Below are 15707 nucleotides of genomic sequence, written 5' to 3'. Positions count from 1 at the left end.
ACTATTTCAAACACTACCTCTTTGCTCATTCCTTTAAAGGCAACTCCTCTTCATTCCCCATTTTTCCATCTACTTTTACCACTTTCTTACTTATACATTAGTACCTGTTCCTCCTCTTATCCATATTCTTACGTTAACCGACTCTTCTTTTCTTCTTAATTAAATTAAGGGGGCCATAAACTCTACTTCTCTCTATATGTCTGATTCAGGTACCTTGTTTTTATTTGGCCTGTCATGATCTTGGTTGGGTTCGGTGACGATCACAGCTATTTTTAGGTTTGGGCCTAGATTAGTTACTTTCCACATCCATAAGTGTAAAAAGTATTTGAATGGACCATAGTTTGATGGTTCAAAGAAAATGAGACAGTTTTCAATGTTTTCATGCTAAAAAGAGGGTATTTTATTGTATTTGATACATTTATTTCAGTAACAAAGCAACTGAAAGGTGTCACATGAGTTGATTCCATTATGCAAACTGATAAAATATCTTAACAAATACATCACTGATAAAAAAAAATGGTAGGCTCATAGTTCATATTATCCTTTCTTCAATACAGATATATCTACTTTGTGAGAGAATGAATCATTGCACTTCCGGCAGCTGCTTGATTTGCTGCACGGTTGCTACCAAAGTTCCTTCGATTAGACTCTCTCGCTATTCGACTGCCAAACTGCATGAACATGAAAACAGTTTAGTCCACCATGGAGATAAAAACGACTTATTTATCTTAGGCGCACCAGCAAATTTAACAGTAGGATCATGAAATTTCACAATTTACGTACAATAATGAAGAAAGAAGAACAAACTGAATATCATTTTCACAAACAAAACCCATAACTTAAATGTGCAACGATTACATTTCTTGGATCGTCTTTTGCAATAACATCTTTGTCTGATCAAACGTGCAGTAAAATAATGGGAGCTGCAATTTCATTTTCATTTGTAATGCTTCTCAAAACAAAAAGGATGATTAGGTTTATATTTTCAAACAATATAATATTTGATGATTTTGTATACTAAAATCAGAAATCAGTTAAGGTAATAAGAGACATGGATGATCTGTTTATTTTCCAACAGAAGCACTGCTGTCAAACACACTAACAATACAAACAGTAGTCAAATCTATAAAAGTTGACGCTATTCATCCAACAATATTGGAGGCAGTCAATAAGAACAGTTCCATTGGAATTTCAAAGAATCAAAGTACTTTTTAATAGAACCTGAGGTATGAAGACGAGCCAATGTTCGAAAAATTTGCCCGTCATTGTGCTGATTTACAACCTCAGAATCTAGTTAAGGCTAAGCTACCTACTGTGTATTCCCTATATACTCATGTATGAGATGCAACCTAAATAAAGCTGTGTAATCATTGTCTGGACATTTCAACATTCATATGTAACCTTATGGAACAATATATTAATAAGGTCCGGGGACAACTAGTCGAATTGTTATGGAGAGTTTCCTAGGACTGGATGGATGCAAGAAAAATACTATTTTAAGGTTTGAAAGATGGAAAGGAAATAACATATATTATAACAAGTTAATTTGGTATTGCCGTATCGCTACAAACATGTTAAAATTGGAAACAAAAACATTTTAATTTTGTACAGAGCTTAGATTCTACTTATGAATAAAGGACAAGGCATCAATGCCCAGAGAGTAAAATTTAATAATATCATTTGTACATACTCGTGATGGAAGTACAAAATGGGTATTGTTAAAATAATTAGACAAATTGGGAACTCAGAAACTATACACAAAGACAAGTATTTAACGTGGTTCACCAATTTGGCTACATCCATAGGAAAGCAAAGCATAGATCTTTATTATTATTGTAGCTTACATACATAGAGATTTACCTTCGTATTTATACAATAGTCTTCAACAGAAGACGAAGGGATAGAGATGGGAAGATGAAATGAAGAGTCAGACTTCACATCCCAACGATCTCCCACTTGATGTTTGACTCATGCTGCAACTTCACATTTGAACAACTTCCCACTTAAAGTGTGTTTTCCATGGCCTATCCCCTGATTTCCATTCTCAACCAATATCCAAATACAATCACCAAATCCCATGGTAATAAATAGGCCAAGAATCAATCACTATAGTTGGAATAGCAACCACAGCTAATTGCTAATCACATCCAGCTAACCATACAACATCAATAAAATCATGCCAACATATCCAACCCATACAACAATTCTGTGTAATCCACTATCTTGTTAAAAAAAAATCCCATCTTCCAACAAAACACACCAAAAACCCGTTGATGTGCAAAAAACTAGAAGACTCTTATATAGCAATCCACATGTTGCATGAGCAATGTTAACCAGAATAACACAAATCTAACAATCAGCACTAACATAAAAGGTGTAGCAATAATCAAATTACAATAGCCTACAACTTGCAACCAACCTGCTGCAAAATCTCACTTGACATCCTCCAAGTCCTCATGAAAAGACCACATACCGCTGTTAAAGAAAAACAATAGATGACCACAAAAAACTCTAGGAAGAAACATCCATGCAAACCATATCTCATCCTTCTACCAACACCACCAAGTGCTCAACTGTGCCAAGTATGATCTCATTTACCTCCCCAAATGAAAGCATTAACAACACCCAATCAACATGGATGTAAACCCTTGTATACAAGGAAAATCAAACTCAAAATCATTCCAAAACTAGGAACCATCTCAAACATCTCCTAAACTTAAATGCACAAGGAGATAAATCTGCCAAGTAGACCAAGAGTGGGGAGTGAGAATGCTCCTCCAGTATACACCAACTCACAATGACTCTCTCCAAGACCAATCTCTAGGTCCATAATGAACTCACGTCCATCTCTAGGTGTAGGTTCCTCGGTCTTCTTGTTGAAACCTCCAAAGAAATACCGTCTCAACAAATGTTCTCTAATCCCAAGAGAACTCCAGCCTCACCCAATTCTCTTAGTATTCAAGAGAACCTCCATGATCAATCCATTGCTAAGCTTCAAAACAATGTTGCACCATCATGAAGCTCTCCAAGCAAATGACCAATATAATCAATACCAAGAGCACTAACAAGATCGATGTCAAAAGTGACCCAAAACTACCACTGCACATCTACATAACCTGGGGACACAACATGACAACAAGATATAACTTCTCCATTAAGGAATACCACATGCTCCAAAGAATATAATCTACCAAGAGAACCTATATCATGCCAATGCACTAATCTAGAATCAAGAGCCTACCATGGCTTCTAAGAATCAACATATCACATAAAGATAACCACCTCTGGACAACAAAAAATCTCACTACCAAAAAACTCCCACTGCAATGTGTCACCAGCTATTCATGGTATCATAAACAAAATCTGTAAGTTGATACCAACAACTTCACACTCAGTTATTATAATTACAACTGCAATTGCTCTATACCCTATAAAATTAGGGCCAAATCTAACATCTCCCCATAGGCTCTAAGGAACTCCCACTCGTCCATTGCCATAATTATTTATGCCTCTACATCTGCATATTTTAGAAATCATGTCTAGAAAACAAACTGCTTACTCCCTGCATATTACCAGTACCATCTAAACAATGAGCTCGCTGAAAGTTTGTTTTATACACTGTGTATTGCTAGCACCACATATTCCAAAATGTGGTGACTACAATAGAGAAGACAGCGGCAACTTGGAAGGGAATGACTGCAAATTTGTGCTGGGTAGTGCTTGTAGAGGCTTCTTTTGATAACCAATGAATTCCCCTAGCATCTTCCTCAAATTGTCTTTCTTTTTCGAAGCTGAGTTTCCCCATCCATCTTTTCTCTTCCGACCTTCTCATCTGGTGTAATTAGCATGTTGTCAAACAAAATTCCATCTTCAAGATCCCTCTACCCCTTCCGCCTCCCACCGTTGTCATGCCTCTTTCTTAAAACACACAGTCTTTTCATATTTGCTGTGCACTCTTTGTGTTTCTTTCTCCCTACCATCGATTCAAATACTTGCTCTGTCTATTCCTTTTTCCCTGATTCTTTATCCTTTTATTCCTGCAGTTTAAGTCAAAATACAACTCAAACATCTCCATCCTTGGAAGAATGTGATATGTCAATGGCAAAAAACAGCAACTGGAAAAATGGTGATCATGGCATTTTATTTCTCTCCATTGTAATCAAATTCCATCTCCTCATGTGATGGACTGAGAGTAATGTCCCAAATACAATCCTTTAGATTTCTGCACAACCATCAATGATAGTATTGCAAGTAACCAACATGACAAACATTATGGAAACAACGAGATCCATCTAGCCTCCTTGAAAATGCATCTAAAAAATGCGGTAATTCTATTTGTGTAGTGGAAAACTACCCAAATCCACTAGCGCCTCACCTTCTCGTCATCAGGGACACCATCTCCTCCTTATCTCATCAGCTATTAACTTCATCGTCCTCAAATTCCAACAAAACTTTCACTCCGCCCCTTTATTAAATTCAACAAAACTTCAAGTAGTCAGGGACATGTTGTGACCTTTTCACACATTGCCCCATTGCAAACGAGGACCCCCCTCTTTCTCGCTTTCCGCATTGGTTAGTATAGGGTTTTGGCAGCATAGTGGGCAATTTTGAGTTCTCGTGCCCGAGTCCAGGAATTTTGATCATAGCTAATTGTCGTTTAGGGTTTTTGAAGTTATAGGATCAAGTGCGTAAAAGTTGAGAGTTTAAGTGATCCTAATTTTGTCTAAGTGTGAGCCTTTTGAGCATAAGCGTGTTTTTGAATATCCTCGTCAGTGATATTTAAGTGCCTAGGCATTTTAGGGCCTTTAGGAGTTGCTTTCTCGCTCCTATGAAGTTATTCAAGTTAATTTTGCACTTTATCCCGATAGGTTTCCTTTTGTTTCGCTCAAATTTTGGTAAAATTGCCCAAGTCCTGATGCATTTTATTGAAAATTCCAAGTATCCAAATGATTTTGAGTGGTTAAATGATCAAATTCCTGATGGGAGGTTCTTTTCCCCCACATTTCCGATGACACGTGATTTTCCCCCACTCAAAATCCTGATGGGAGAAGAATTTCCATTGGATTTCAAATGGACCTCTTTTTTCCCCATTCAGATTCCTGATGCAAGGCGATTTTCCACTAGGAGGCAGAAATTTGACCAAGTGTTGGGAAATCCTCCTGATGACCCACATTTTTCCACTGGCAGTGCGGATGACTTCAATGCGGACAAAATTCATGTCCCTGATGATGATCGATTTTCCACCAGGGCCAGTAATGATCAAATTTCCACCAGTGCAAGTATTGATGATTTTGGATCCGGATGGCTATCCAGACAGGGGTCGATTTTCCCCCAAAGTGTTTTTTGAGCTAAATGATGAAATTTAAGTTGGAATTTTCACTCGACTGAAATCGATTTTCCCCCAAAATGATTTCTATGCAAGTTTGATGAAATTTTATTGGGATTTTTATCCCAATAAGGGACGATTTTGCCCCAAATGGAATTTCAGTGATTTTAATAGGTTTTTCATTGAGATTTTTATCCCAACATGGGGCGATTTTCCCCCAAGAGGGCAAAATAATTTAAATTTTGAAAAAATTTAATAAGTCAGCCCCAAATTTAATTATTTTTGTGATTGCTAACAATTATTTAAAAATAAAAAATAATTAACAAATGGTTTGCAATGAATATTAAATGATTTACACCTGGAAGCAAATCGATTTTCCCGAGGCAAGTATAAAGAGAAAAGTTTTATCCCACATTGCTTGTGTGGTGGGAACTCAGGGTGAAAACATTTTTAAAGAGAGGGGATCAGCAATATAATAATAATATATTTGCTGAGTGTGATTGCTAAGTTGTTGATTTGGGCGAATTTCTCTAGCTTGGCAATTTTTATCAAGTGTCAACTTGACACCATTGGAGTTGAAAGTGTGCTTTGTTGATTATTTTCTGCCTATTCAGACCTAGGCAGTATTTTTAGAGGCCCATTGGAATGAGTTTGGAGAGAATTTTTCAGACACGGGCGATTTTTGTTGGGTGACACCATTATGAAGAGGGGAGATTTTTGTTGGGAGGTCAAATTCCTCCATTTTTTGGTGATTTTCCTCCATGTTGGGTGGCGCCATTGCTTGAGGTTCATTGTGATTGTCTTCAGACCTGATTTTTCACCATTGCTGGAACTTATTTTACCTTCATTGTTGGCTAGAAGTTCGATTTTCAAACTTAGTTTCATTTCCCAGCAACTTCCACCTAGGGCGATTTTGATTGTAGGTGATTTTGAAGACATTTTAGTGCATTTTCAGAGGTTTCTATTGCTGTTGCAGGTCCAAATCACCATTATTGCAGGTTGTCCTCAAAAAATTTTCCATTTCCAGCCACTTCCCAACTTTGGCAATTTCACTTGGAGGGCATTTTTATGCCACTTTTGGGTCATTTTCTGGGTTTATCATCATAATTCAAGGTGCTGGTAAATCTGAAATTTCAATTTTCAGACTTGTCTTCAGACTGAAATTTCATTTCCAGCCCTCCATTCATGCCCAGATTTGTCTTTTTTCAACTTGGGAAAATTGTTTTCATCAAAGATTTGCATTTTAAGTGGCTGCAACATGATTTTAAGTGTTGCAGGTTGTCTTCAGACTTACTTTACTGGCAGCCATTTGAGGACTTGGAAGGGTGTCTTCAGACTTTTTTTGAACCTTAATTTTGATGGATTTTCTAAGTATAAGGAGGTGTCTTCAGACTTAGTTCTTCATATCAGATTTTAGTTAAGTCTGAAAATGATAATTTTCAAGAGTTTCATGAGGGTTTTGACCCTATTCTTATCACATTTATGTTATATTCTCAGAATTCATTAGGAATTTGGATATAATCTCTAATTTCCATCCCTAAAAATTGTCTAAATCATCAGAAATCAGAACTTGTCTAATTCTGAAAATAGTTATCAGGAAGATTTTTCGAAGTTACTAACTTTTGGCTTTGTGCAGGTGCAATGTCGAAGTCCAGAATTAGCATTCGAAAGAATCAACAAAAGGTAGTTGAGAGTGGATTCTATACAAAATCCAAGATGTCGTCTAGATGGTGTTAGTTTAAGATCAGACTGATAACAGAAAGCAGAAAATAACAAATGCAACACACATAACACAACAGTACCCTGAGAAAACCTCCCTCTTGGAGGTGAAAAACCGAGCAACAAAAGATCTCAGATTATATTAATTAAACTCAATAGCAGATTTACAATCTTGCTTCACACATGAAGCATACTTCAAATTAGGGCACACATTAGGGCAACTTATCTTATTGTAGGTGATACAATATGCTGAAGGCTATGTCCTTGAATACTTCGCTGCCCTAGATGAAGTTCATTATTACTGTGAATGGATACGGCAGCCTTGAAAGGAAGTTTGCCAGCCTTGTATAATATTCGCTCAACCAAGAATGATGTTTGCCCAGCCAAGTATGATGTTCGCCGAACCAAGTATGATGTTCGCTTAGCCAAGAAAGTAATTAGGATGAATTCGTTGGACTGAAACACTAATTCGCTTGACAAAGGTAGATCGTTGATCAGTAGACAGAGATAGTTCGTTGTATGTAAATTGGTATTGAATGATTACAAATCAACTTGTATATATATACCTCAATGCCTCCTAATAGACCTTAGGTCGGCCTTATTGTTTTGGCGCCAAGAATAGGATCAAACCTGTAAATTACAAGTTACATTCATATAGGTCTTGTCCAATACAATTACAAGTTATATATAGGTCTTGCTCAATTACAAGTTATATGTGATGCATGATTAGGGTCAGACTTAAACAATGTTTACATATCAAATTGAACTATCAATATGGCTAAGGCCGACAGGCCACTTAGCCATCAAGTGTACTAGGTCGGCCCTAGAGGGATCCGACCTAGCTACACATCAACACTCCCTCTTAGCTAGGGAGGATTCCTTCTCAATAACCGAGTCACATAGTGACAACCATCATGGCTACTCCCATGCAAATGAACACAACCACCATGGCTACTCCCAGAGGGTGGGTCCATCATGGCTACTCCCATGAATGGAATTACAAATGAACACAACCACCATGGCTACTCCCATGGATGGAAACCAAATAAACATCATGATGTTCACCATAGCTACTCCCAGAGGGTGAACAAACACAAGTGCTAAGTCATGGAATTTTTTCCATGACATCCACCATGCGTAGTCCCAGAGAGTGGATCCACCATACCTACTCACAGAGGGTGGATAAGCACAAGTGTTACATCATGGAATTTCTTCCATGACATCCACCATGCCTACTCGCAGAGGGTGGATCCACCTTCTATTCGCAGAGGGTGGATCCACCATACCTACTCGCAGAGGGTGGAACAAGGGCTTTCACCTCAAACTTCTCTCACAAAGAAGAATGCATTAACCAAAAAATGAGGCTTCCTCTGAAGTTGAAATGTCAGGCTCCCTCTGAAGTTGAACTGACATTTCCCCCTTTTAGAATAAGAAATCTTTTGAGTTGACGTTTGACCTTAGCTCCTCCTGAGGTGTCCCTATGTCAACTTCCACAGAAGAAGCTAGAGGAGTAGACCTGAATTTGCACTCTTGAGCATAGTGATTATACTTATCACACCTAAAACATTGAATGTGAGATAAGTCCCCCTTCCTTTTTGATTCAGAGACAAGATCTGATTGTCTGTCTCTATCCCACTTCCTTCTTTTGCCTCTTTCCATACGTGTAGCAAGGACTTGATTTTCCACATCATGATGATCATGCTCAATTCCTCTTGCTATCAGTTTTGACTCTTCTTGAATGCAATCCGCACAAAGACGATCAAACTTGGGAAGTTTCGATCTTGCACTAAATCCTTGAATGTAAGACTCCCAAGATGCAGGAAGACCATTAAGAGCCAACATGGTCAAGTCCTTGTTGTCAATAACATGACCAATAGAAGAGAGTTGATCTCTCAACTCAAAGATCCTCATGAAATAAGCAATAACAGTTTCTCCTTTTGCCATCTTGATGTGATGAAGTTGTTGCTTTAAGGCTAGAGCACGACTTGTGTTGTTGATCTCATACATCCCTTCCAATGTCTTGAACATATCTCTAGTTGAAGACATCTTGGAAATGATAGGCACAAGGTGGTCCTTCAGGAGTCAATCAGGATCTTCTTTGCTTTGACTGCATTCTTCTCAAATTGGAGTTTATCTTCTTGATCTTCAGGTTCAAGTTGATCTTTTCCTTCTACAAACTGAAGTAGATCATTCTCTTCAAGTGTAATAAGAACTATAACCTTCCACGAGGTGAAGTTCAAAGCTCTGTCAAGTCTATCTTCAACCTTTAAACCGGTCACCATCTTCAATGCTGGAAATTGCTTGATGAAGGTGAAGTAGGAGAGAGTGCTTTGCTATTGTCAAACAATCTGATCACGATCGCTCCAAACCTTGCTTTGATACCATGTTAGTTTAAGATCAGACTGATAACAGAAAGCAGAAAATAACAAATGCAACACACATAATACAACACTACCTTGGGAAAACCTCCCTCTTGGAGGTAAAAAACTCAGCAACAAAAGATCTCAAATTATATTAATTAATCAGTAGCAGATTTACAATCTTGCTTCACACATGAAGCATACTTCAAATTAGGGCACACATTAGGGCAACTTATCTTGTTGTAGGCGATACAATATGCTAAAGGCTATGTCCTTGAATACTTTGCTGCCCTAGATGAAGTTCACTGTTACTATGAATGGATACGGAAGCCTTGAAAGGAAGTCGTCAACCTTGTATGATATTGGCTCAGCCGAGAATGATGTTCGCCCAGCCAAGTATGATGTTTACTCAGTCAAGAAAGTAATCGGATGAATTCGCTGGACTGAAACACTAATTCGCTTGAGAAAGGCAGATTGCTGATCAGTAGACAGAGATAGTTCGTTGTATGTGAATTGGTATCGAATGATTACAAATCAGCTTGTATACATATACCTCAATGCCTCCTAATAGACCTTAGGTCGGCCTTATTGTTTTGGCGCCAAGAATAGGATCAGACCTATAAATTACAAGTTACATTCATATAGGTCTTGTCCAATACAATTACAAGTTACAAATAGGTCTTGCTCAATAACAAGTTACATGTGATGCCCGATTAGGGCTAGACTTAAACAATGTTTACATATCAAATTGAACCATCAATATGGCTAAGGCCGACAGGCCACTTAGCCATCAAGTGTACTAGGTCAGCCCTAGAAGGATCCGCCCTAGCTAAACATCAACAGATGGAAGGACATTACATACACGAATATGCATTTCCTGAACATGGACCAGATGCGGCAACGGATGTTTGGAATTGGAAACCAAATTCCTTCTCCTACTTATGCAAACATCATGAGGAGTGGTATCTACCAGGCCACTGGATTTCTGAAGTCCATATAGTGCAGCGAGCTAGTCTTGAAGTGTGCAAGATGTTATGATCCCCACTCCCGAATGATCAAGACTCCCAAAGGGGTCACCATTGCTTTCCTTGCTGAGGATGCGATTGTTGAGGTGTTCGAAATTCCATGTGGTGCAGATATGAAAGACAAGACAAAAGATGAGTATGAAGCAAAGTATAAATTGAAGATGAATGCATGCAAAACTCTAGTAAACAAGGAGTGGATGATCGAACCTAGGGCTCATCATTCCAAGGCTCCCAAGACACTCGTGCACCTATTTGAAAAAGGAATATAGAGAATTGGTATTCCTATTGAACCAAGTGATGGGAATGTCAGTAGGTGCATTGTATCATAGATGGATGTTCTATTTTATCTAGGATTGTCTGAAGGGAACATTGATCAATTGGTCAAAAATCATAAGCGACAATCTGGATTTTCAGCTGAGGAATGTGAAGAGATCTAAATCATTTGTCATGACTTCCTACCTCGTGTATATACTTGCACGATTTGTCACTTACAAGGGATTAATATGCAGAGGTAAAGTTGGGAATGGACAAGAGCAGTACAGGAGTTATGAATGCTATCCATAGTTGAACATGTATAGAATTGAAGATTATAAGAGAGTGAATGATGCATTCACTATGTACATTACAAGGATTTTGCAGGACGGAATCCACAAGAGGTTGTCCAAGGAGGCAACAGAGTTGATTGAACAATATGGATCATGGTACATAAATTTCCCACTTTCACATACCTAAGGATTCATGGATTTCAATCTGAACCTTACAAGCTTCCTAGGTATCTTACAGATAGAATGATATTACTTGAGGTGGTGAGACAACTTCTGGAGTTTGATTCCATTATAGCTACATCTGCTCCACCTAATGAAGATGATGATCAGCCGAGAACTCCTACTGTCCTTTTGGAGGTTAGTTTGGGGAAAAATGTATATGATTTGACTAAGGATAATCCTGATGATGATGATGATGTTATCTCGGCATTGAGGGAACTTGATCGAGAGATGTGTCTTGATGATGGTATGGAGATGGCCGCTATTCCCGATTGGCTGATGAGGAGTATGAAGAAAAGTAAGATGGTAGAGGCGTAGCCAATTGACGACATTGATGACTACTTAGCCAGGAGCAACAAGGAAAAAGAACCAAAGAAGATTGAGATTTTGTCACGTATAACTACAGATGAAACAGGAATGCGGATTGCATAGGTGGCTGTTCCTATTGGAGATGTGATGAAAGATGTTGCTACTCCCATGGATTTCAAGATTACTTCAGTTGCCCTTGGTCGTACTACAAAAGAGAAGGAATCCCAAGAACTTGGTGACACAGTTTGAGTGATCAGTGCGAGATTAGACAGGGAAATGGAGAAGAAAGAGAAATATAAAGAACAAAATATCAAACTTAGAGAGTAAATTGCAGGGATAACGCGTGAGAACCCCACCCTTATGTCCCCTATTGCAATTGATCGTGGACTACATGCAGATAATGAGGCAGCGAGAGATACACTCTTGGAATTGGAGAAATAGATTGAAGATACGAAGAAACAGGTGGATGATTTCCTTACTCACTTTGTCCAGGCTTTTGATAGGACAACATCGCTCATATTCAGGATACAGTATCTAGAGGGAGTTTGGGAGGAATTCCGACCTATTCAGGAGAAGACTATCCACGCCTCAGAGTATTGAAGAGAATTCCTATGTCCACATTGATCAGGGAGAATATTGTGCATAATGGAGACAAATACGATTTCCATGGCTGGTAATGTTCATTAGCCATGAAGAAATCTACTTATGAGCACGCACAAAAGAATTGTGCAAAGATGGAAGGATCAATTCATGAGATCCAGTCGAAGGGCCTTGCCTCTATTGAGGAATTATTGGGGGTGGATGTCAGCGAAGCCAGTGGTTTGCACTTAGCAGAATTGAGAGAAAGATGTAGTTCATGTACTTCAATCAGTTGGACTCTTTGAAGAGGAGTCAAATGGATGACTTAGTTTCTTTGTTGATTCATGTCTACAATAAGCAAAAGCTCATGCCAGATTGGGAGAACACCTTGGATGCTTGCTCGGATGCATTGGATGTGATTGATTTGCAACAGGATGTCTTACCCAACAAGTCCATGGAGGAATTAGATTTTGTATTAGCTAGATTCTTGGAATATGCTGTGAGAGAAAGATGCAGGATAGAATCTTCTAGAAGATTCCCTATTTGATGACTAGGCGTCTTTCTATAGGGCCATATGTTGGTGGCTCCATTTTTTATGTAAACCCTAATTAGGGCAACTCTAGGGCTTTGTTGGCATGATCTTGGCGCTTGATTTTGATAGAATCTTGGCCATCCGTTTTGTTTGAGACTATATAAACCCCATTGCTTCTCATTGGTAAGGGAGAGATTTTTGAGAATTGTTGGTAGATGCTGCAGATTTGAATAAAAATCATTGTTCGAATTGATGGTGATTTTTGTTTAATTGTTGTCTTGCATTCAAGGTTCTCAATTCCTCCAAGTTAGATTAGAATTTGCTTTCAAGTGTTGTTAGATTGAATGAAAGAATTTGTTGAATGTATTTGTGTAGAATCCATGAATCCATACCACTAGCCTCTTCCTGATTGTAAGTGTGTCATGCGTGCTCAACTGGAGTTTATATGATCTTAACTTCAATTATTATACGTCCAATGTTATGCATTAACTTGAATGGTATCAATGTTTGATGGTAATAACTTGAACATCTTTGAAATACAGCTTAGATGATTGCACTAAGCTTGTGTCAAGCTGTTCGACTTGATGGTGAGGCCTTGCCTAGTTTGATTCCACTAAATTTGTTCATCACTTCTTGCATTCTAGGCTTTAAAATAGAATTCCTAAACCCTATTCCTTTTGCCCTTTTTTTAGAAAATTCTTATTCGAATAGTTTCAAGAGCTTCGTTGTTAAATCCTAAGTTATCAGCACACCTATTCCACATTCATGATAAGCGAAGTTGATATGAGCAATTTGTTGGAATCCAAGAACACTAAGAGGGGGGTTGAATCAGTGATCTACCGGTGAAATCAATTTTAACCTTATTAACAAGGTAATTCAGTAACCAGTAACCATAAAAGAATATAACAATAAGTAGAAATGATGCCACCACAAGAATATACACCATAACACAGAGATTTATACGTGGAAAACCTCAAAGAGGAAAAACCATGGTGGGATTGGTGACCCACAATATCTATCCACTGGCCAAATGAATAAATATTACAATAGGGGCCTGCACATGCAGGTAGGCCAACCGCCTAGAGTGCACTGCTCATCACAAAAGGAGCCTCATTGACTATAAACACCAAATACTGGTTTACAAACAAAATTCTGAACTCAAAGAATGCATCTGCTATACTGGATGAGTTCCAGTTCAAGCACTGTCTATACCGGTTTTCACTGTGTCCTCCTTTACCAGTAACTTACTTCGCATCCCAAACCTCTAAACCAAAAATCAAGACCGACTACAGAATATTATATTCACATTTAGTCGATCAACATTGCTCGCACAATATCACACCACTATATATTCCTTCTCTCTTTTTTGTATATGCAAAATAACCTAACCGGACTGACTTAAATACCCTTCCCAAACATAAACATGAATGCCTTATGTCGGCTTACAATGATATTACAATTTATTTACATGTCGGCCTAGACAAAAATAAATACATATAACTTTGTGACTGATGCCGTTGATTGTTGTCGTGTAGACCTGTCGAATCAATCTCCTATGTCGGCCTCATAATGCCGAATGACTTGAATGCCAGTTACCGAATCATGAATACCGGTGAGTACCGGTTAAGTGTCCAACCCAAAATGATGTGTGTTGCCATCAATGACAACACAACTAAACTGGATGAGTGTCAATTGCCAACACAATTGTGTAAGTACCCAAGTGAAAACAGCAATTCACATTTACAATCGAGTTACCCACTCATCAAGACCTGACTGTAGAAACCTTGGAATCATTTTATTTGATCTTACCCTTAGCATCTGAGGTGATTTTGTTCAAGAGAGGGTAAAGTACTTTGGTAAACACATCAACAAGATAGAAGTCAGAGGAGATAATATTTTCGTATTTTTCTTTTCACCAGCTCGGCACCTCTTACAAGTGTATTATAAAACTGGCAAAAGATGGGATTTTGCTTATCCCTCAGCAATTTCAAATCAGATATATAAATTTCCTGAATGGATAGGATTAAAAAAAGTTCAACAGAGTACTGACTCTAAGGCTCAAACTCTTACAATTGAAAATCACCTTGTATATATCAATGAGAATAATAAAAACGGTATTCTAACAAACCACTTACTTTCTTCTGTGCTGCAATTTGATACATGCTGAGCTACAGTCCTAATAGAAGAGGCGTACTTCTACATCTTCTCAAGTTCGGCCTCAATGCTTTTCTTTCAATCTTCAATTTCATATTTCTTCGCATACTTGGTGAGGGCCTTCTTCTTGGCCTTATTTTCCATCATGGTTGTGGGAGTCTCTTGCCCCACTGTTTTCCTCTCTGCAATCTTCTTCTCTGCCTTGGGCGTGACTATCGTTTGCCTTGTCTTTTCCCTGGATCTCACAAGCTCTAATACCGATTGTTAAAATAATTAGACAAAATAGGAACTCAGAAACTATACACAAACACAAGTATTTAACGTGGTTCACCAATTTGGCTACATCCACAGGAAAGCAGAGCATAGATCTTTATTTTATTCTTGTAGCTTACATACATAGGGATTTACCCTCATATTTATACAATAGTCTTCACATAAGACGAAGGGACAGAGATGGGAAGATGAAATGAAGAGTTGGACTTCACATCCCAATAGGTATTTCTTCTCAGCCAACAAACTCTAAATTTTCTTCTAGTTTCTACAGAGTAGGAAGATTGTACTTAACAAGAATGGATGCGTTCAATTTGTTATTCCGAAACGTCCATTAATTATAACTGTTTGCAATGAAATTTAATTGCAAATTTATTCGGGGAGAATTTTACTATTGCTTCATGAATTTAAAATATTTCTGTTGGGTTTGATCATTGAAACTTATAGTCTGACCAGCCTACTTGAAATACAAATATTAGGGAAGATGCACTTAAAGTCACCTGTATAGCTCGTTTTGGAATGGTTGATGCTCCTTCTAATCCCAATAGCATTGCCACCTGTATGAAAGCAACCCTAAGAAAATATTAATATGAAGATTACCACAAAAGGAAACAAAAACCATTGTCTAAATTATAATATTAATTACCAATAAAAAACAGAGAATTTATA

General features: G+C 38.0%; 1 protein-coding gene across 10 annotated transcripts in view; it reads right to left on the bottom strand.

Moving 5' to 3' along the window:
- Positions 1-366: 366 nt before the first annotated feature.
- LOC131067563 (uncharacterized) overlaps positions 367-15707 on the bottom strand; it is a 225361-nt gene continuing 210020 nt past the window's right edge. For 4 of the 10 annotated variants that reach the window (XM_058002641.2, XM_058002640.2, XM_058002642.2 and 1 more), the window contains 2 exons: positions 15539-15595; positions 367-671 (listed from right to left, as the gene is read on the bottom strand). In XM_058002641.2, coding sequence (XP_057858624.2) covers positions 564-671; positions 15539-15595 — 165 coding nt within the window. In that variant the 3' untranslated portion in view covers positions 367-563. Of the gene's footprint in view, positions 672-14749; positions 15020-15538; positions 15596-15707 lie in introns of those variants that run through there. The other 6 variants (XM_058002643.2, XM_058002645.2, XR_009359122.1 and 3 more) reach the window with 5 other exon arrangements.

Source organism: Cryptomeria japonica, chromosome 10 (assembly GCF_030272615.1).
Source record: "Cryptomeria japonica chromosome 10, Sugi_1.0, whole genome shotgun sequence".
NCBI lineage: Eukaryota > Viridiplantae > Streptophyta > Pinopsida > Cupressales > Cupressaceae > Cryptomeria > Cryptomeria japonica.
The sequence above is the reverse complement of the archived record's forward strand: the minus strand, read 5'-3'. Positions and strand labels throughout refer to the sequence as shown.